This window comes from Pyrus communis, chromosome 16, assembly GCF_041283825.1.
Source record: "Pyrus communis isolate YQ-2024b chromosome 16, ASM4128382v1, whole genome shotgun sequence".
Lineage (NCBI taxonomy): Eukaryota > Viridiplantae > Streptophyta > Magnoliopsida > Rosales > Rosaceae > Pyrus > Pyrus communis.
Window position 1 is genome coordinate 4,177,289 of NC_142580.1, and position 22,264 is coordinate 4,199,552.

At 38.9% G+C, this 22,264-nt stretch overlaps 3 protein-coding genes across 3 annotated transcripts; 2 read left to right on the plus strand and 1 right to left on the minus strand.

The window, feature by feature from the left end:
• Positions 1-882: 882 nt before the first annotated feature.
• On the plus strand, positions 883-5,982 carry LOC137731491 (putative methyltransferase PMT2). The gene is made up of 7 exons (XM_068470611.2): positions 883-1,297; positions 1,961-2,612; positions 2,758-2,968; positions 3,078-3,372; positions 3,813-4,184; positions 4,574-4,651; positions 5,411-5,982. The coding sequence occupies exons 2-7, from the start codon at positions 1,968-1,970 to the stop codon at positions 5,634-5,636; spliced, it is 1,827 nt and encodes a 608-aa protein (XP_068326712.2). The 5' UTR covers positions 883-1,297; positions 1,961-1,967; the 3' UTR covers positions 5,637-5,982.
• Positions 5,983-7,976: 1,994 nt separating this feature from the next.
• On the plus strand, positions 7,977-9,965 carry LOC137732480 (protein PHYTOCHROME KINASE SUBSTRATE 1). The gene has a single exon (XM_068471794.2). It carries the CDS (start codon positions 8,332-8,334, stop codon positions 9,832-9,834), a length of 1,503 nt encoding a protein of 500 aa, XP_068327895.2. The 5' UTR covers positions 7,977-8,331; the 3' UTR covers positions 9,835-9,965.
• Positions 9,966-19,330: 9,365 nt separating this feature from the next.
• Positions 19,331-22,166, minus strand: LOC137730949 (sphinganine C4-monooxygenase 1). The gene is made up of 2 exons (XM_068469969.2): positions 21,558-22,166; positions 19,331-20,220 (listed from the first exon to the last, which is right to left on the minus strand). The coding sequence occupies exons 1-2, from the start codon at positions 21,777-21,779 to the stop codon at positions 19,669-19,671; spliced, it is 774 nt and encodes a 257-aa protein (XP_068326070.1). The 5' UTR covers positions 21,780-22,166; the 3' UTR covers positions 19,331-19,668.
• Between the last annotated feature and the right edge of the window lie 98 nt (positions 22,167-22,264).

A 22,264-nucleotide genomic window follows, 5' to 3' on the forward strand; every position in this document is an offset into this window, starting at 1 on the left:
CAGTGATAAATCTTTTATTTTGGTCTATCCTCTTTAGTTAGTTAGACGGTATAAAAGCAAGAACTCGTGTAGAGGTGTTTTTAGACTAACTGAAAGTGTTTTAAGAGAAAATATTTTGAGTTCTAAACGCACTTGAAGTGCTTCTTACAAAAGGCATCAGTTATGTGTTTCTTGCACGAAACATTTCAAGTACTTTTTCAGGATTTAGTTACATTTTTACTAAGAATATGTTCAAAAGTATTTTCACCAAAAAGGTTTTTACCCATTTAAAAAACACTTCTAAATAAGTTTAAATGTCTAAATATGATACATAAATTATGGAGAATTTTATTTATGAAAGTTATAATTATTGAAATGGACTTTAACTATATAGGATTACTGCTCGTAAGTGGTATTTAATCGAACTTTGAAGGATGTAACACCGTATGAGAGTGGTCTATGTTAGGAGACATGTCATGCCAATAAGTCACAGTCTTTGCTATCTTTGTCATAATCATTTTGATTTTTAACTTTATACCCAGAAAGTTAGGATGGCACTTCAATTCGGTGCTACGTAGTATCAAATAATCTGAAATTACGGGATACAATAAAAGAAATTATTCAAACAAATTCAGATCATCTAATACTCGTAATATTTAATACTACGTGACATAAAAGAATTTTTTTTTGAAAGTTCAATAATTTTTCGTTTTTTTTTTTAATTTTATAGAAAAGTTGACGATTAAAATTTGTTTTTATATAAAAATTCCGCATCAACGTACCATAGTTTCCACACCATCCAACGACCAAAAACCATGGAGACCCACCCAATCCAATAACTTGCCAACTGTCTCTTCACCGTCGGTATTGGAATCGCTCCTTAATTGGCGCGTGGGTCCCCCTGAACATAATGTGAGCAAGCACCGTCAAGCTCCAAACATTTCTTAATCAAAGGTTTAATAAAAGTTTACCCAAATTAAAAAAAAAATGTAAAATCCAGTTCCCCATATGAATGCCACCACAATTCAGGAAAGGATCTCATCGCCCTCCGTCACCAGATTTTAAAGCTTTTTGAGATTTTTCAGAGGCTTTGCGACAAGTCTCCACCGCCATTACTATCTCAGCGCTGAATCCTCCATCACCACGCTCTCTCTCTCTCTCTCTCTCTCTCTCTCTCTCTCTCTCTCTCTCTACATCATAATATCATATTCTCTCCCTCATCATTCACACAGAAAAAAGAGAGAAAGATTTTCCCTTTTTTCTCTGATACGGCGGATAGATCTCGATCCTCTGCTCGCTTTTTTCTTTAATGTAATTGGTAAGTGATCTGACCATTCGCACCCCCTTTTTTTCTTGTGCAATTTTCAGTAATCTGTGTTTAATCAGCTGCTTAATTAGCGTTTTCTGGGTTAATTAGAGTTTGATCCTTGGTCTTTGATAAATTGAATTTGAACTCAGCACAGTGAAAGCTCTAATCTTTGTTGGTCTCGTTTGGGAAACAAGAAACTGTGGAGTTTTAACTTTTAAAGCTCCAAGCTTCTCTCACTAGCTCTTTTTAAACAAACAGAGCATTAACCAGTATGCAAGTTTTGTGCTTTTATAGTGATTAAAGAGTATTTTCTTGATTTAAAAGGATGCTTAATTAGTTAGTAATGGATGCATTTGGATCATTTAATTATACTTAATGCTGTAGTAGCTTGGTTAATAGGGTAGTCTTTATGTTCTTGATTAATCACAGAATTTGAACCCATCTGGATCTATGGACTGATTTTGCTTGTAATTGTATAGATGATGTTAAGTTAAGCGAATCTAATGTGGGTTTTGGGGTTTTTGACTTAACGATGCACGTAAATCGTAATTAGACAGGTTTGTGGTGGGGTGTATGTGTGTGTATGTGTGTGTCTGGGGTGTTGCTGTAGTGGATTTGCACTTTTCAGATTTCGTTGTCTGTGGTAATGAATTAGTTTGGGAATTATTTCAGGCGCTAAATGGCTCCGAAAGCGAATGCAGATGGTCGGACTAGGAGCTCGGTGCAAATTTTTATTGTAGCTGGTCTGTGCTGTTTTTTCTATATTTTGGGTGCTTGGCAGAGAAGTGGTTTTGGAAAGGGAGATGGTATCGCTTTAGCGATCACTAAGAATGAGGCTGACTGCAATATTATTCCGAGTCTAAGTTTTGATTCCCACCATGCCGGTGAAGTTGGAAATATCGATGAATCTGAATTGAAGCCCAAAGTTTTCAAACCGTGTCATCATCGTTACACTGATTACACCCCGTGCCAAGATCAGAAGCGTGCAATGACATTCCCAAGGGAAGATATGAATTATCGAGAGAGGCATTGCCCTCCTGAGGAAGAAAAGTTACATTGCCTTATTCCAGCACCAAAGGGGTATGTAACTCCATTCCCCTGGCCAAAGAGCCGTGACTATGTACCATATGCCAATGCACCATATAAGAGCTTGACGGTTGAGAAGGCTGTTCAGAACTGGATCCAATATGAGGGTAATGTTTTTCGATTCCCTGGTGGGGGAACGCAGTTTCCTCAAGGGGCTGATAAATATATTGATCAGCTTGCTGCTGTGATACCAATAAAGAATGGGACAGTAAGAACTGCACTGGACACTGGTTGTGGGGTATGTTGTGTTCCCCCCAGTTCACTGTATCTTTAGCCTTGATTCCATTCTTTTATGTTTTCCCTTTCTCTTATCTGGGAGAAAATTTGACATTTTCTTCTATTTGTGTGATCCATATGATGTAACAATGGTATATTTTTCGTAGGTTGCCAGTTGGGGTGCATACTTGTTGAGTAGAAATGTTCTTGCCATGTCGTTTGCGCCAAGAGATTCCCATGAGGCACAAGTCCAATTTGCTCTTGAGAGGGGTGTACCTGCAGTTATTGGTGTTCTGGGTACAATAAAGCTGCCCTATCCATCCAGAGCCTTTGACATGGCTCATTGTTCTCGTTGCTTAATTCCATGGGGAATAAATGGTAAGCATTAGATACACCAAACTCAGAATACTACTACATGGTATGAATTGTTGATATCTAATAATCAGTAGTCATTTCTAGCATTAATTTTTCTATTTGTTATGTACAGATGGAAAATATCTCAAGGAAGTTGACCGAGTTCTTAGGCCTGGGGGTTATTGGGTGCTTTCGGGTCCTCCAATCAATTGGAAGAATAATTACCAAGCATGGCAGCGTCCCAAGGAGGATCTTCAGGAGGAACAGAGACAGATTGAAGAAGCTGCTAAACTTCTTTGCTGGGAGAAGAAGTCTGAGAAGGGTGAAACTGCCATTTGGCAGAAGAGGGTAGATTCTGATTCATGTGGAGACAGACAAGATGATTCCCGTGCTAACTTTTGTAAAGCTGATGAAGCAGATAGCGTCTGGTATTTCCCTGTGCTTAAATTTTGTTTACCATTCTCATTTTTTTAATACTTGGAGGCCTTTGTTCAGTTATCAATTGATAAGAAGACTTTGATTCTTTTTTGGTCTCCTCTAATAACTTTGCATGCATCCAATTTGTGTGTTTCAACTTTTAAAAAAATGCCAGCATGTGTAGGATGATGATGGAAAAATATGGGGCAACTACTTTTAAATGAACGCGAATGGTATACAAATATTGTTACCTTAAAGTTTTTAGCAAACAGGGTCTGTAGTTATCTGTAGTGAAAAGCCTTGCAGAAATATTTCTAGTTTCAAATTTTGCATCAAAGGGGTCCTGAGTTCTGGTCAGGTTACAAATAAGAAAACTCCACGTATCAGCTTATGCTGTTAACATAGATATACTTTTTCTTATTTTTTTTTCTTTCATTTGGGTTGTTATCAGGTATAAGAAAATGGAGGGATGCATAACTCCATACCCTAAAGTTTCCAGTGGGGAGTTGAAGCCGTTTCCAAAAAGGCTTTATGCTGTTCCCCCCAGGATTTCTAGTGGGTCTGTTCCTGGAGTTTCTGTTGAGGACTACGAGGAGGATAACAACAAATGGAAGAAGCACGTGAATGCTTATAAACGAATCAATAAACTAATAGACACAGGAAGGTATCGCAACATTATGGATATGAATGCTGGTTTGGGTGGTTTTGCTGCAGCAATTGAATCTCCAAAATTGTGGGTCATGAATGTGGTGCCCACAATAGCTGAGAAAAATACACTGGGTGTTGTTTATGAGCGAGGATTGATTGGAATCTACCATGATTGGTACCCTACTCTGAACTTTTCTCCCTTGTCTAATTGTTCCTCTAGAGCATCCTTTTTAGCAAATTCTGTTGACATTCCTATATTTACCACGCTTACTAGACTATGTGCTTTCAAGATAACCATTATAATGTCCTTTCCTGCTATAAATGTCATCTGGCAGAGAAGTCAAAACATGTCAATAGAATTGTGCTGCGTATTTTACAGCGTGTGTATGGCTATGTCCAAAACGGTTTTAGAAGTGAATTATATATACCAATCATTTCTTCCTTAAAACAAAAAGTTACTAGGATGTGTTAAATAATTGTGAGGTCCTGGTGCAGATTTCGCCTTTCATTAATTTTGTTCATTTGCCAACCATTTTATTCTTTTTTCTGGTGATTCTATATCAGGTGTGAAGGTTTCTCTACTTACCCAAGGACATATGACCTCATTCATGCCCATGGTGTTTTCAGTTTGTACAATGGAAAGTAAGTTGTATATCTTTATTAGTTATTATTTTTTGGCTTTCGTTAGTTCTTTTTTCACTCCAACGGAGAAAGCCTTAGCTCAATCCTCAAATTATTTGGTGTAATACCTAATGAGATATTTCGTGGGCTCAGTACATAGAAAACAGTGTTAAGCTTGATTCTATTGCTGGTTTCAGTATGGATGGATTGATCTTGATGATGTTAAGCTCATTTAGGTCAACCTGACATTCTGAACTTGTTTAGTTTCATTCAATCTTGGCTCTCTACCCTTTGTGCTTTTTCTCGGTCGAATATTGTTCTTGAAGCTTATTGGATTGGCCTGCCTTATTATTCATGTCGAACGATTAAGAATGGTTAATACAGTAAACTTATCAGGACATTATTTTACGGTCCAACAGTGATTTCCCTGAGCACTTTGCTTCTAAACGATGCTACATGAAGCCATTTAGTTTGAGCGCAGAGCGACTGTTTTGGTTACAATAGTATATGTACATCTAATACCAACTATTTTGTTAACTTGTCATAATAAGAATCCGACTGTCATGTTGCGGAACCATCTCGAAGAGGGATAGTATATGTAGATCCAACGAGGGGTAGTTGTTAAAGTAATGACGGGGATCCCATACTTGAAATAGTAGACGTAGAACTAACTTCCTCAATTCCAGATTGTTTCTTATGCCAAGACCAATTCAATAATGTTTTGCTTATTCTTTCCTTCTGCTTTTCTCTGACTGCTAAGCTGTATTGAATGTATTGCAGATGCAACTGGGAAGACATTCTTCTAGAGATGGATCGGATCTTGCGGCCAGAAGGTGCCGTCATATTCCGTGATGAAGTCGATGTATTAGTTAAGGTGAAGAAGATAGTTGGAGGAATGAGATGGGATACTAAAATGGTGGACCATGAGGATGGTCCCCTTGTACCAGAGAAGGTATTGGTTGCTGTCAAGCAGTACTGGGTTGGAAACTCCACCTCCGCGCAATGAACGCCTTAAGGGACTGCCTCGAGGCGTCGAGGCCTTGACGTGGATCTAAGCTGGCAATGTTCTCTGTTACAAGTCCTCACAGGGATGTGTATTTTTCCGGTGGTCACTTTGCTGCCCGACTACTTCATACTTCGTGAGGAGGAGGGCTTACACAATCTATGTTCGTTAACTATCTTCTGCCATGTTCCTTTGTAGTAATTTACAAGTAAACAAAGCCACAGAGCTACAATGCTTGTATGTTTAGAGTGTCATTCATTTTACAAAACCCCTTTTTATTGTGGGAACTTTAACGAAAAGCTCCTAATACTGTTCATTTTAACGAAAAATCATATTTTTACATTAAAAAGTCAATTCTAGTACTATTCACTTTTCCCTTTATTTTGTCTTTATCGTTAAAACTGAAAGTTTTCAAGTTTTTTTCATTAATTTTCTTTTTAAGTAATCATGTATGCCACGGAGGCCAAAATTCGAACAAACACTAGCTTCCTTAGCTGACTGTCGAAGTTCTGAGGTATGACTTGCACCGTGCAGGTTAATGAGAACTCGAAACATCGATATTCTCTGGTTTTTAAGGTTTCCTTTCCACTTATACGATTTTACCATTTTCGTGGACGATTCGACGGCTCGTAACATCGACATGAAAACTGCATAAATCTGGCCAATTGTTGTTGACAAGGTCTTTGGTTTGGAGTCTTGGACTTCTTCGACGGTAAAATTTCGTGTGGACTAGATTTCTTGAAACCGAAGGCACAAACCAACAACGATGGAATTTATTGTGATGGGATGGAATTAAATTTGTTGGTTTAGCAATGAATTCAAGCATTAAGACAATGTCTGCGTGTAATATTCATATCCTCATGTCCTTTAATTTCATAAATATACTAAAATTTCCAAAATTAAGATGCGTCTCTTATCCGGTTAAATTTTATCTCACATTGAATATGAAAGTCTTATGATAAAAATTTAAAAGATCGTGGACCCCTTTACTCACTGGCAATTCGTATTGAATTGGATGCTCACATTCTAACAAACTTGTCGGAGTCTATGACTAACCACGCCGGCCCCGGCAACACATTACAAAGAGTCTGTTTGCAATCTTTTCACTGTGTTTCTCAATTATTGATGCATAATTTTTCTGACTGATGAGAAGGAAAAAAAAGACAGATAAATGGTGTTCAGACTCCAGAAGACACAGCAATCTGTGGATATTGAGACGACAAATTCTTTGTGTCTTCATTAACAAAGGAAGATGGGTGCTATTTGTTTTATCAAATGGCTTGTATGTCAGATCGACTACAAATATTTATTTTTCACATAGAAGCCATACTCTTCATTATTCTCTAGAAATTGAAGGGAACGATTAATTAAGAGGTTTGTAGCTCAAATAGTTGAGAGTATTCATTCATGTATCCGAAGTTCTGTGCTAAATGTAGTTCAAGTAAAAACGAGCCATTTTGCTATGGTCTGGGCACGCAGCCTTACCCTTGTTTCGCAAAGAGGCTGTTTCCACATAACCTTTTAGTCACAAAATGACAACCTTTCTGTTGCGCCAAGTCATGTACGTGTATTTATGTATAAGTAAAAAATTTCAGAAGCCAGTCTGATCACGTGATTGTACAGTATCTAGAATGCTACTTCTAAGAGTGTCTAATCAAATCACAAGATCACATTGCCCTACTAAAATTTCCTATATATGCAAGAGAGGGTAGCTCTACTGCTCTAGATCTGTTCTTAGTCATATGTCCTTGAAGAGAGAATCATAAGTTGAAAATTTTCTGTATTTTTGGAACCCAACAAGTTGATGTGAGCTTCTCATGTTTGTAGGCGTCCAAATGTTCGAAAGCAAATTAAAGCACCATGTTATATGACATCCACAGATATGGAAATCGAACCAAACATTTTACGTACCGTACATTTGGCGGATTTCTTGGAAAATTACATGTCAAGTCAGATAGTGTGTGTGTGTGTATATATATGGATTTGGATCCTCTCCTAAGCTAATGGAGAGGATCCTCCTGACCCATCATTGTGGGCTGTTAGATTTTTATCCTACGGCTACAAACATGAGGTTTCTTTAAAGTTATAATAATTATAGCCGTTGAATAAAAATTTAACGGTCCACAATGATAAATCATGAGGATCCTCTTCATTAGCTCAGGAGAGGATCTAAATCCTCTATATATATATATATATATATATATGTCTCTCTTTCTCTTTCTAATGGTAACACGAAAACCAATGATTTTTCGTCTTGAAGAAAAATGACAAACTGTCAAATTAGGCAACCAAGCAAACATGTCCCTACCCCTCTTAATGTACAACTTTGCACGTTCCATGATAATCCTCTACCTCTACATATACAAGAATACTTCTCAACTAGCTCTGTCACCAATCTTGTCTTCTCCGAGCCTCTGAACTATTCACCAAAATCCTCCTTCTCCTCAATTCAGTTCCTCCTTCGATTCGATCCCTCTTATCTTCTGTTTCAAATTTTCTATTTTTCGTTTTTTTTTTCTTCATCTTTTTGTAGTTTTATGTGCTTTAAACCAATTCGTTTTCTCTACTTTTTGTTGTATAGAGTTTGTTCGAGAATTCAACCCTGCACTCGAGGTCTAGAATTTGGTTCAACTTTAGCTTTTCGGTAATATCACTTGTATCAAAAAAGTTTCTTTGGGAATTTTGAGTTCTCTTCTCTATGGCTATGGTTACCTTAAAATCGACTAGCATGGCGAACATATCGCAAACTTTTCCATTCGAGAACAACGCCGCCAACCGTGATGCCTCCTTTTCGTCATACTTGGGCGGCAATGAGGAAGCCTTCGTGCGTAAACTTGCCGATCAGGCGAGCAAGGAGCAGCAGCAGCATAACAATAACAATCACTTGGGTACAAAGAAGGAAGCAGCTGACGACGAAGAAATTGGAGTTTTTGGAGCTGAAAAATACTTCAATGGAGTGATGGATGAGGAGACGAGCGTGACAAGCTCGAAAAGCGGCAGCAGCAGCAGCACGAAGAAATACCATCACAACAAGGATAAACCAGTGAGTATGGATCACATGAAGATAAGGGTTCAGCCGGGGACTCCGAGTGTTGAATCGAGCTTGAACAGCCAAAGCGCCTTGCTTCGAAGTGCGTCGAGAAATCCTTACCGGACAAACACAAGTGAGGGACACAGACAGAGGAAGAACTTCTTTGCCAGCCTTGGCTGCAATTGTTCGTGTTTGGATAAGAATTCGGTTGATGTGGATGAACACGTCGGAGAAATCAGCTTCAAGAAGAACAACCATGGTGCAAACACAGGCTGCACGATTACACCAATCGATCATAAACCTCCCGGCGTGGCGGACATTGTTGATGAAGTTATAGTTGATATGAACAAAAGCAAAAAGCTCGATAAGTTAGGAGTTGGGTCGGGAAGAGAGAACTGTTTTGCTTTCCCAACTTCAAAATACGGAGCGGGGAGTTTGCCGGCGAAGATGCTGCCTTTTCAGCAAGCAGAAGAGGAGGCGGAGAAAGTGAGGAAGTCTTTGGAAGTGTTTGGCTCCCCTGTGTTTGGGAAGCGAAACAAGTCTTTCGCCCTCGAAAAAAAGCTCACAATGCTGCCGTGGGATGAGTTTCCGGCGAATTCTGGCCATGTAATCTACAACAACGAGTCGGATAGTGATGCAAGTTCGGATCTTTTCGAGATTGAGAGCCTCACCGGCAGAGCAAACCCTTTTCTTGGGCGGCAAGCATCAGATGCCGGCTCTGTGACGCCAACGAATTGTTATGCGCCGAGTGAGGCGAGCATAGAGTGGAGTGTGGTCACTGCCAGCGTTGCTGACATCTCCATGATGTCCGATTTCGAAGATCACCAGAGACCAGCTAAAATGGCTCCAAATTCTACGAATGCCAAAGCAAGAATGAGCAAGGAAATTCCGAGGCACCGCGCCGGAGCGCTGTTGGGTTGTACGAGCCAGAAATCTGTGAAAGTTGCCGGAGATGCACACAGAAGTACATATCAACATGAGAAGAGCTATTTCGAACAGCACGTCACGCTCCGCCGGGCAGAATCATACGTGCCAGGGACAAGGTTTCAAGCGGAGACAACTAGTAAGCTTACAGGATTTGATGCCAGAGTCCAAGGGCAGCGTGCTCTTGCAGCACGGCCGCTCCCTCGTTCACATTCACCGCACGCTTCACATCTTTTGTTCATGTAGTAAAGTAAATCTATTTATTAATGCAGTATATATACTGTATGGATCATAATTTTCTCTGGAATTTCTACCATGTATGATTAAATATTTTTCTGTAGTAGTAGTGATTAATTCCAAAAGCTGCTTCTTTAAAAGTTTTAGAGTGCTCGTTATAACAATTACTGAATTTAACGGTTGGATGTGTGCTAAAGAATTTAAGAAATTTAACAAGTGTATCTAATGTTGTGCTAGGATAGCACCAAACCACGCGGAACCAAATCAAGCTAACCCACAGAAAATATATCAAGTGAAATACAAGAACAATATAGAAAATAACACCAAGATTTTAACGAGGTTCCTCCACAGTCAGTGTAACTGGAGTACGTCCTCGGAGCAGTAGGAGCTCACCCAATAATCCACTATCAACCAAATGAGAGTTTACAAAGTGTTGGCAATCTCACAGCCCTTATAACCCAATACACCCAATAGCTCTCACACACCAAAGAAACAAATAGATGAAGAAATATAAAGAATAATTTCTTCTCTATACATATAGCTCAAAGCTATTACAACAACAACTACTTTGATGGATGATTACTAACCAAATAAAGCAGCAGCTTCTTCTTCCTTTTGGGCTCTCTGCAACTCTCCTTGCTCTCTGCAAAAGGAGCTCTTTTCTTCTCAGCCGAACAATGAGCTCTCACTCCCTTTTTCTCTACAAAACCGAAATGAATGAGCTCACCTCTTTGAACCAAATCATGAGCACTCATTCTTAAAACAATATTTTTTTTCTTTTAGCTTTCTGCCAAAACCAAACTCACGGGTTGTGCTAGGGAACCAAAACATTCTTTTCCCTTATTTTCCTCCCCAAAACAAGGAAAGGTGTTTCCACCTTCTTTTGTTTAATCTAAAGTATGGCCACTTGGCCACTTATTCAACAATCTCCACCTTGGCCAAGTTCCGAAAAACGCCATGATAAGCCAAACAACACAATTAACACACAACATCACTCCTAATCACTAGCAAGAGAACAACTCATGCCGAGCCAAATGCTCCAAAACTCCTACTGCTCAACGCCTTCTTTATATAGGCAAAATGTGAGCCAAGTTCAAGCAATGAACAAACTTGGCTACACCAACAACCTTAGTCAACATATCAGCGGGGTTGTCTTTAGTTGGAATCTTCTGGAGAATGATTTCTCCTTCACCAACAACTTCACGAACAAAGTGATAACGCACATCTATGTGCTTGGTCCTCGCATGATGAACCTGATACTTAGCCAAATAAATGGCACTCTGACTATCACAATGCACCTCCACCTGCTTCTGATCAACCCCCAAATCTCTAATCAGCCCATGTATCCAAATGGCCTCCTTTATAGCTTCAGCAACTGCCATATATTCAGCCTCTGTAGTAGACAAAGCAACAGACGACTGCAAAATGGACCTCCAACAAACTGGCCCTTTAGCCATAGTAAACACATAGCCTGTAGTAGACTTCCTTCCATCCAGATCACCTGCATAATCTGAATCAACATAACCAACTGCAAAATGACCAATACCAGAGTCATCTCTCTCAAAGCATAAACCAACGTCTCGAGTACCATGGAGATATCTCAATATCCACTTAGCTGCTTGCCAATGCTCTTTACCTGGATTATGCATATATCGACTCACCATGCCAACTGCATGAGCAATATCCGGTCTAGAGCATACCATTGCATACATCAAACTACCAACCAAATTTGCATATGGTATATCTTTCATTTGCAGCTTCTCTTCATCAGTTTTAGGACACTGGAGAGAACTTAATTTAAAATGAGGAGCCAAAGGGGTAATAACCGGTTTGGTTGAATCATGAACTCCAAACTTCCGAATCAACTTCTCAAGGTATTGTCTTTGATTCAAGCATACCAAACCTTTCTCTCTGTCTCTAGTGATCTCCATGCCAAGGATCTTCTTTGCTTCACCAAGATCCTTCATCTCGAACTCATTCTTCATTTGCTTCTTCAATTTCTCAATCTCTTCGACATTCTTTGAGGCAATCAACATATCATCAACATATATCAATAAATAAATGAAAGACCCATCTTGCAACTTCTTGAAGTACACACAATGATCATATTGACTTCTAGAATAATTTTGGCCTCTCATAAATTTATCAAACCTCAAATATCATTGTCTTGGAGATTGCTTCAAGCCATAAAGTGATTTCTTCAACTTGCAAAACAAATTTTCTTTCCCTTTCACTTTATACCCATCCAGTTGACACATATAAATCTCTTCATTCAAATCACCATGTAGGAAAGCCGTCTTCACATCAAGTTGCACAAGTTCAAGATCATATTGTGCAACAAGAGCTAACATAATGCGAATTGAGGAGTGCTTCACAACTGGAGAAAAGATTTCATTGTAGTCAATGCCCTCCTTTTGTGCATACCCTTTAGCAACTAATCTTGCTTTGAATCTGACATTGCTTTTCTCAGCAACATCTTCCTTCTTGGCATACACCCATTTGCAACCAATAGCTTTCTTACCCTTAGGCAATTTAGCTAACTCCCAAGTCTTGTTTTTCATGAGAGAATTCATCTCGTCACCCATGGCATTGCACCACTTCTCCTTTTCCTCACTCTCAATGGCTTCCTCAAAATTGGATGGAATCTCATCAGTGATAATAGGAAGAGCAAAAGCAACATAGTCACTATACCGAGCTGGCTTGGTAATTTGTCTTTTTCCTCTGTTCTTGGCAATAGACTCTTGAGGTGAAACTTGCTCTTCAACTTGAATAGAATCTTCAAGTTCAACTTCTTCAACATCCTCATGGTCTCTCACTTCTTCACTTGTAGTGGCTTCGACATCAGCGGAAATAGGATTTGAAGTACTAGAGGCAACTTTCTCAAGCTCCACCTGTTGGACATCTTTCACATTCTTTTCAGAGTCTCTGAACATATTTTCTTCATCAAATGTCACATCTCTGCTGATTACAAGTTTCTTCATCTCCGGGCACCATAACCTGTAACCTTTGACACCACTACTAAAACCAAGAAAGATAGCCTTTTTGGCTCTAGGATCAAGTTTATTTTCAGTTACATGAAAATAAGCAGGTGAACCAAAAATACGAATATAATCATAATCAGTAGAAGGTTTTCCAGTCCATACCTCCATTGGCGTCTTACCCTGAACAGCAGCTGAGGGTAATCGGTTGATGATGTGACATGCATAAGTAACTGCCTCTGCCCAAAACGACTTGCTCAAACCCGACTGAGACAACATGCATCTAGCCTTCTCAAGCAAGGTTCGATTCAATCTTTCTGCAATTCCATTTTGTTGTAGAGTTTCCCGGACACTAAAATGTCTCACAATCCCTTCCTCTTTGCAAACTTTAAAGAAAGGGTCGGATGTGTATTCACCACCATTATCCGATCTCAAAATCTTAATCTTTCTCCCAGTCTGGTTCTCAACCATTTTCTTCCAACCCAAGAACATGCTCAACACCTCACTCTTGTGCTTCATAGTGTAGACCCAAGACCTTCTTGAATAATCATCAACAAAGGTCACGAACCAATGTCTACCACTAAAAAAGGGAGTCTTTGTAGGACCCCAAACATCCGAATGCACATAATCAAGAATGCCCTTCATCTGATGTACAGCAGTACCAAACTTCACTCTAGTTTGCTTCCCCAAGACACAATGCTCACAGAAATCAAGCTTACAAGTCGTGGCACCTTTTAGAAGACCTTGTTTCACAAGCCCTTGTAGAGCTTTCTCACCGGCATGGCCTAATCTCATATGCCACAGTCTAGTAGTATCAGAATCAGATGTGCCCATATTTTCTGAGACTACAGATGCTTCACCTGTCACAGTGCTTCCTTGCAATAAATACAAATGGCCACATCGAGGAGCTTTCATCACAACAAGTGCACCATAAGTCACCTTCAATGTCTGCCCATCTGAATGAAACCTGAAGCCCTTGGCTTCCAAAGTTCCCAAAGAAATAAGATTTTTCTTCAAATTCGGTACATACCGAACACCTGTCAACTCTTTAACCATGCCATCATGCAACTTCAAACGAACTGTACCAATCCCTTTTGTTGTGCAGGGATTGTCATCTCCCATGAACACAATACCGCCATCAAACTCTTTCAAGCTTGAAAACCAATCCTTGTGAGGAGTCATATGATGAGTACAACCCGTATCCAACACCCACTTAGTAGCACAATCAAATGATGAGGAAGTGGTTAAAGCAAAATCAGAAAAATCTGTTTCAACCTCAGCAACATTAGCTTCAGAACTTTCTTTACCTTTGGTCTTCAATTTAGGACAATCTTTCTTCCAATGGCCCTTATTACGACAAAAGGCACATTCATCCATTTCCAAAGGTTTTCTACCTTTAGAGTTTCCTCTAGGTCGAGACTGTGATTTTTTCCTACTAGAAGATGATCTTCTCTCCGATGATCTACCTCTAACAAATAAAGCTTCCGAGGTACTATCATGATTTTTATCTCTATGCCTCATTTCATAATTCATCAAGGCATTTGACACATCTTCAAATTTCACAGTTTCTTTACCATGCATAATAGTGGTAACAAAATGCTCATAAGAGTCCGGCAAGGAATTCAACAATATTAAGGCCTAATCTTCATCCTTAATATCCTCATCTAAATTTAACAAGTCGGCAATCAACTTATTAAAAGCATCAAGGTGTCTAATCATTTTTGTACCTTCTTTATATTGGAAGCGGTAGAGCTTTTTCTTCAAGTGTAGCCGGTTCTCTGCACTCTTCGTCATATACTTGTCTTCCAATTTTTGCCACAACACACTTGCCAATGTCTCCCGCATCACAAAATACTTCTGAGTTTTTGCAAGGCACAACCGAATTGAAGAACAAGCCCACAAATTTAATTTCTCCCATTCCGGCTTCGACATAGCTTCCGGCTTCTCTCCCAAAGCGGCAAGTAGATCTTGTTGAGCCAACACATCTTTGACCTCACATTGCCACATCCCAAAGTTGTTTGTGCCATCAAACTTTTCAACTTCGAACTTTGCGTTTTGCACCGTAGTTCTTGCAAATCCGGAGCTGCTTCCAAAAGGATTCTCATCTTGCCCGTCTGACATTTTTGGCAATTAGACAGTACCCAAGAGCAACCAGTGCTCTGATACCAATTGTTGTGCTAGGATAGCACCAAACCACGCGGAACCAAATCAAGCTAACCCACAGAAAATATATCAAGTGAAATACAAGAACAATATAGAAAATAACACCAAGATTTTAACGAGGTTCCTCCACAGTCAGTGTAACTGGAGTACGTCCTCGGAGCAGTAGGAGCTCACCCAATAATCCACTATCAACCAAATGGGAGTTTACAAAGTGTTGGCAATCTCACAGCCCTTATAACCCAATACACCCAATAGCTCTCACACACCAAAGAAACAAATAGATGAAGAAATATAAAGAATAATTTCTTCTCTATACATATAGCTCAAAGCTATTACAACAACAACTACTTTGGTGGATGATTACTAACCAAATAAAGCAGCAGCTTCTTCTTCCTTTTGGGCTCTCTGCAACTCTCCTTGCTCTCTGCAAAAGGAGCTCTTTTCTTCTCAGCCGAACAATGAGCTCTCACTCCCTTTTTCTCTACAAAACCGAAATGAATGAGCTCACCTCTTTGAACCAAATCATGAGCACTCATTCTAAAAACAATATTTTTTTTCTTTTAGCTTTCTGCCAAAACCAAACTCACGGGTTGTGCTAGGGAACCAAAACATTCTTTTCCCTTATTTTCCTCCCCAAAACAAGGAAAGGTGTTTCCACCTTCTTTTGTTTAATCTAAAGTATGGCCACTTGGCCACTTATTCAACATCTAAACCACTTAAAAGTTAAAAGGCAATGATTACTATACATTGAGGTAGAGTACCCTCATTATAAAAATTTCTTCAATACATTAATGTATGACATACAATACTGAATTTAACGGCTAAATATACGCTGACTATCCAATTTCAATACGCAATAGCTCTTTTAACTCTATATCTAACTAGTTTTCTTACTAGTTCGTTCCAACCTTTTCTGCAAGAAAAATGCAAGATTTGATGTGCGTTGCTGGCCTATTACAAACAAACTGGTCAGCAGACGGCAGTGCACAAGCACTTTTCTCCCGCCACGCGCCGGAAAACTGTTTTTCAAATGCTTCCTCTTCATTGACATGTTTAGAAGGCTACAAATTTATCTTCTTTTTTTTTTCTTATATTCTTGTGGATTCAAAACCTGAGGCTCCAAACACTCCACTTTCAATGCTTCACAAAAAGGCAGCTTAAACTGGAAGCTAACATGGTCGAGTTGTCAAATCTTTTGTCTATATTCCCCTCCAAGGACCACACCTGAAGATATATATATAGCAGAAAGCCCTAGACAACGGTAAACTGTTAAACAGTTGCGAATCTTTCACACTTCTTTCATCCTTCACAGTTGCTTTGAATTTCAGTAGAAACAGAAATAGCAGAAACATTGCGTCCAGTTTTATGAACAGAAAGCTCCCCATCATCAGAAACACAAAATTCAATCAATCCCGGCCCACATCCAAAATTCAATCAAACCCCACACTGGGATGGATTTTCTTCCCACTTGTAACAAGTAATATCTGGGTATGAAGCACGCATCTGATCTTTGAAATGATTGTCCATATGAAACAGACGTCCTGCATAGAGAATTTATATTGGTCTTAGAAGCAACATCAGATAATCAGGACAATACCTGGCTTAGGCCAGCCCATGGCTTGAGTCATTCCTTCATTATGGACGACGTGACATTATTTTTATTGGACTATTTCTCGTTCAATGACAATGTAACATCATTTCACTGTAAAAAAGTGATAATCACAACCTTGGTTCTCTTTATTCTCATCTAAAGCTCATGTCTAGAAAAATTCATTCAATTTGAGAACGTTTAACCATTCATATATATCGACAAATTAAGAATTAATATAACAAGTAACATCCTCATAATTCATTGTCAATTTAAATCCCTCAATAATCACACATAACGTTCTTTACATTAGGTCCCTCATGGGGGCTAGAAAATTTCATAAGTTCGGAAAAAAAAGTTCAAACAAGAGGGTGGCCAAAGGCCAGAAGGGTTGCCATGTGTTCCTGAATCCAACCTCCAAAGCCAATAATTCAATCAATTTAGTCTCCTCTTACTATTATTTTTCCACTCTATCCATCTATATACTATTTAATGTCGATCTTTCAATTTTAAAGGAAGGAATGTCTGCCAAAAAATGGCATAATCTCATCATGAAACATTCATACCCCCATTAAAAACCACAGAGCATAATTGGATAAGCATCAAAATCTGCCATAACTTGCTTATAAATACACTGGCCCATTTTTAGCCCTTCCATTTCAAATGCCAGGACCAAATATTTAATTTTGGATTATAGAAGGATAACAAGTCAACTGCAGAAAAGGAAATTCAACAATCATTTTTGGCAAAATCGAGCGTAGTGGCGTTCTAGGATTCATGTAGTCGACCCCACTTAATGAGATAAGGGTTTGTCGTTGTCGTTGTATTTCAATCCCAGAACTAAAATCCGAATGAACAATAATATGAGGGATTACTAACGACAGTTGGGTTTCTACTTTGTACCAGTAAAGCTCAATGGTTATGTTGTTTGTTGGGAAAGCTTTTAGAAGCATTCCAATTATCTTTGACATGAGAACATTGAGAAGAGTAGAGTTGAGCGAGAGAAATTTGCACGTCAAGGCGTGCACACATTATACTATAACCTTGTGAGGTGAGAGGCAGGCACAAAAAACCCCGTAACCTTGTAAGAAAAGTAAAGTTAAAACGAGAGAAATCTGCCTGTCACAGTATATAAAAATTTACGAGAAGAGAGACGAGACACAAAAATGTATAAACTCCTGACATGCGAATTGTTTCCTAGAGACATGCACGTGAAGATGTAAATTCAAGGAGGAAGAAGTGGTCGATGGCGGCCATAAGTGAGAGAGAGAGAGAGAGAGAGAGAGAGAGAGAGAGAGAGAGGACAACATTGAGGACCATGGTTGTGAACTAACTAGAAAAGCGTGGCAAAGTGAGCACCACACAAGAGAACCATGAATCTTACAAAAATCGAAAGAACCATCAATCTTAAACAAAAAACTATATCCGTTTATCCTTTACCATTCCTCAGGTGCCGGTTACTAGTACAGAAAAACGATGCATAGGATTTAGTGGTGTGCGTTCGAATTTCCATCCTAATAGAGTAATTTAGAATATCATATTGTCTCATAACCAAAACATAGTGAATGGATTTGAGGTCGGTCCTCGCTCCTCAGTCGACATTCTAAACTAACCCTTTCCAAATTATCAGCAAGAAAGGTATGGTAGAGTTTGATATAATGCAGAGAGCGATCAGTTCGGCACAACAGTGAGTTCTGGTTAACTTGTAACCGGTAAAACTATTTCCTATACGCATTGGCCTCGTTTGACAGCTCAGCTCGGACTATATTACTCTTTTAGTCGAAATAAATAGTTACCGAATAGTACTGACTCAATTAGTTGGACGTTTAGTGCGATCGGACTGATAATCGTATTATTTATATTGCCACTGTACAGAATGGGAACACTTCATACAAATATTATTTTCTTCAAACTATTATTATTTTTGAAACTTTGCTGAACAATGAAAAAGATAAAAGAGAGGAGAAAAATTGCTTCAAACCAAAATAATTTTAGTAACTTTGCACATAATAACCTATGTTAAATGGAAAAAAGGAAAAACTGAAGGAAAAAAAAAACGAATTAATCATACACCGATCAAATTTTGGGATAGGCATATCAGATAAGCATCTTTGATCTGGCATGATGAACCTTTCAATCCAACAAAACTCCACCTCTCAATTTCTCATACTACTCTTCCAAGATCCACATTAAAAGCTCCAAAAATGGTAAAACCAAAGAAAACCCATATCAAATTAGATGAAGATTCACTTTAATTAGAACCCAGAAAGGCAGAAAGCTCAAATACCTATGAATGAAGCAAACTTTTTATCCAAAAATCAGAGCTTTGAAGGAGTCTGCAGTTAAAAAGACCAAGTTCTTGGTGACGACGATGAAGAAAACCCAAAAGGCAGTGATAAGAATTTGTGAAATCAGTCGACAAGAGAAAGAAGTAGAAGAAGAAGGAATACTTTCAGTTGGAGAAGAAGATGGCCGCACAAGCAAATCACGAGGAAAAAGGAAAGAACGATGAACTTCTGTTTTAGCATTTTTTGAGAACCCGACTAAATAATCCAGAGGTTTTTTAGCGGAGAAGTTATACGGCGTGAGCCATATAAAATGGGCGGGCCTTGATAAATTAACCATTTAATACGTAGTGGCACCAAACACCTAATTCGTATTAAGTAGTCCTATCCGATGTCTAGTACGGCATGCCAAACGAGGCCATGTCTTTATTAAACGGAGTTCGGATAATATGACACCACAAGAATGTTGATAATTCCAGCACGAACAGAAATTTGAAAACAATATAGTGAAAATTTAGACTACATGAGCAAGTAGACCCCCACAACGGTTTCTCCGTTCACATCCTCAATCCAAAAGCAAATGTAGTTCACAATGACAGAATCCGGTGGAGGAATGAAACCACCGGAGCTAATGTCGGAATTTATCTTAATACATGAATTCCTGATTCCACGACTAAGTTTTAAAACTCATCCAAAAAGGAAAACAAAAGAGTAAGGCACAGCACCGTATATGTATATACACAATATTTAGGCAGTGTGGTTTCCTAAGAAAGAAAAACAACAAATACCGGTACAATCAAATATAGATTCGTGTTTCCTTGTGTAAGAATCAGTTCTCCTTCTCTACTTTCTTAGGCAGCACTTCAAAGCCCCCACCTGCTCTCTTCTCTAATGAGTAAGGCATGTACGTACCAAGTATTCTATCCCACATAACAAAGAATGGCTGGGAGAAGTTGTACTTGGTTCCATAGAGCTGGTGGTGGATGTCGTGGTAAGCACTATTATTTCTGAACAATGCATGGAAAAGGTTCCCCGGAAGCCACAATCCACAATGATCGTCTACTGTTTTGATGGTAGCAAAGGAGAAGAAGAATATGGAAGTTCTAGGAGACATACCAGAGAGGAGAAAAGATAAGGCCCCACCAATTGTATCAAGGAGAAGTCCCTCCACAGGATGATTGTACAGAGCTCCAAATGCATAGGGTACAACAAGTCGGTGATGTTGGGAATGGATATGTTTGTATAAGAACTTGTTGTGGTGCATATATCTATGCATAAAGTATTGCCAGGTATCCAAAACCACCATTGCGGTAACAAACTGTCTTGCTAGATCAATGAAAGAAGACTTTGTACCTTCATCCCCACCATCATTTCCTGTCACCTGTCAATTAAAAAGAAGTCATAAGCTACGTGAGTTAAAATCAGCAAACAAATATGAGTATACCGCAGATGATGCATCAGGTCTGAAGCAGGGGTCAGGAAATGGAAAATAACTGATGGCAGGGTGCTACCAATAAAAACACTCTTTTTGCGAAAAAAAACAAAACTACCACGGCATTATCCCCACATAAATGAGGAAGAGCTATAGTAATGACTGTCTTTCATGTATCAATTGGGAAAGGGAACCCTAACAAGGACTTGTGAACAAAGCTACATGCACAATGCATAGTGAAGATTCTGGTTTTACTCCCTAAAAATGGTTATCATATGGGAAGCAATGAACCTGGGATGGTAACAATTATCAAACTGTTTAGTGTAATTCATAGATCAACAATAAAGGAAATCCAGTAAGGTGGACGAGAGACCTAATGTTCGCCACCTAATGATATTCAATCATTTACTATCCTCTTTTAAAAGTTTGTACTACTTTATGACATACATTGAAATGGGGCACCTAATTAGTTAAGTGAATACATTTCAAGAGCTAGAAGCTCTACAAAGTAATACTTTCACAAAGCAGATATCCAAACTGACTGAAGGTGGCCACAGCTAGACTAGTTCTGGTTCACTTGTCCTAAACAGACCGAAGAAGCCCAATTTTCTATATTCATGTTACAATTACCTCATATGCTAACAACAAAATGAAAGAAGCTTGCGTAAACACGCAAGTCCATCCCTTGAAAACTCAAATGTCTTCGACGATGAAGCTTAGATCATAAGTTATGTCATATAGCATGATAACAAAAAACAATATAATGAAAGAGGATAAGATCACCAAAATCTAAAGTTCAGTTCATTCGATAAGCTAAGGATCACTAAACAGCATAAAACAAGACGAGGACAAATATTTCGCGTCTGATATTGTATTAGGCAAACCAACCAAAAGAAGCAGGAACTCCTGCAATCATCACATTTCCAACTACTTTCCTAACCACGTAATAGAAAACGATATGAAAAGTTCAAGGTATTATGCAACTAGATTGCCGGCTTAGCAGCCTGTTTGCTACAATTACCACACAATTAACACAACCCAGAAAGGAAACAACAGAAACTTTTATGCAAAACCAAATTACAGAATTGTATCCCCAAAAGGAGAACTAACCAGATTTTGACACCCCCAACCCCAACAAACCAAACAATATTAATTACCCACGAAAAAACTAGACTTTCCCAATTCATAACCTGATCAAAGTTTAATTCTTTCCTTCCGAGAATGCGAAATTAACCAAATTTTTACCTCAAAGAAAAGGAAAAGGTAAGGGAAATTGAAATAGTTACCGTGAACAGAATAATAGCGACAATAGCCTGAACCGTCTGCTGCAGAAGAACCCCTTTGACCACCGTTCGCTTGGAGACCGAATTCTTCTCGTCCTCATCCTTCTTGGTGTGCAAACGGTACTTCTCGAACGAATCCAGCAGCACGTAAATCCCCGAATACGCCCAATAAATCAAAACCGGGACGAAAGTTCCCAACAGCTCATCGGAAACCTCGATTCCCATTTTTTGATTTTCGGAAGAATTCAAAAAAAATACCCGACTATCAAGAAGAAGAAAGGAACCCACAAATCGAAATTCGCATGAGAAGTATCGATTCGTTTCGAATTTATCCCCAAATTCGCAAAATCCTAAATTAGAGAAAGATATCCTAACCCTAAACCAAAATAGGAAATTTCCACTATTATTGACGTCGGTTGGAAATGCAATCAAGTTTTTTTTAACTTAAAAATATTCAGAATAAACATTTATATCAAAAATCATTGAAGAAAAAGGTGGGTCAAGTTTTGATTTTTATTTAAATTCAGCAGCAGGCTCGTTGGAAACAATGTGCGAGAAAGCGAGAGGAGAGAGAAAGAGAGGAGAGAGAGACCCAGAAATATCATTCATCCAGGCGTATCTCCGTGGAGTCGTTTCTTCTGGTGAGCTCGCTACGTGGACTCCACGGATTGGGCGTTTTGTGGGTCCTGCGATTTGGTGGGAGCTTTTGA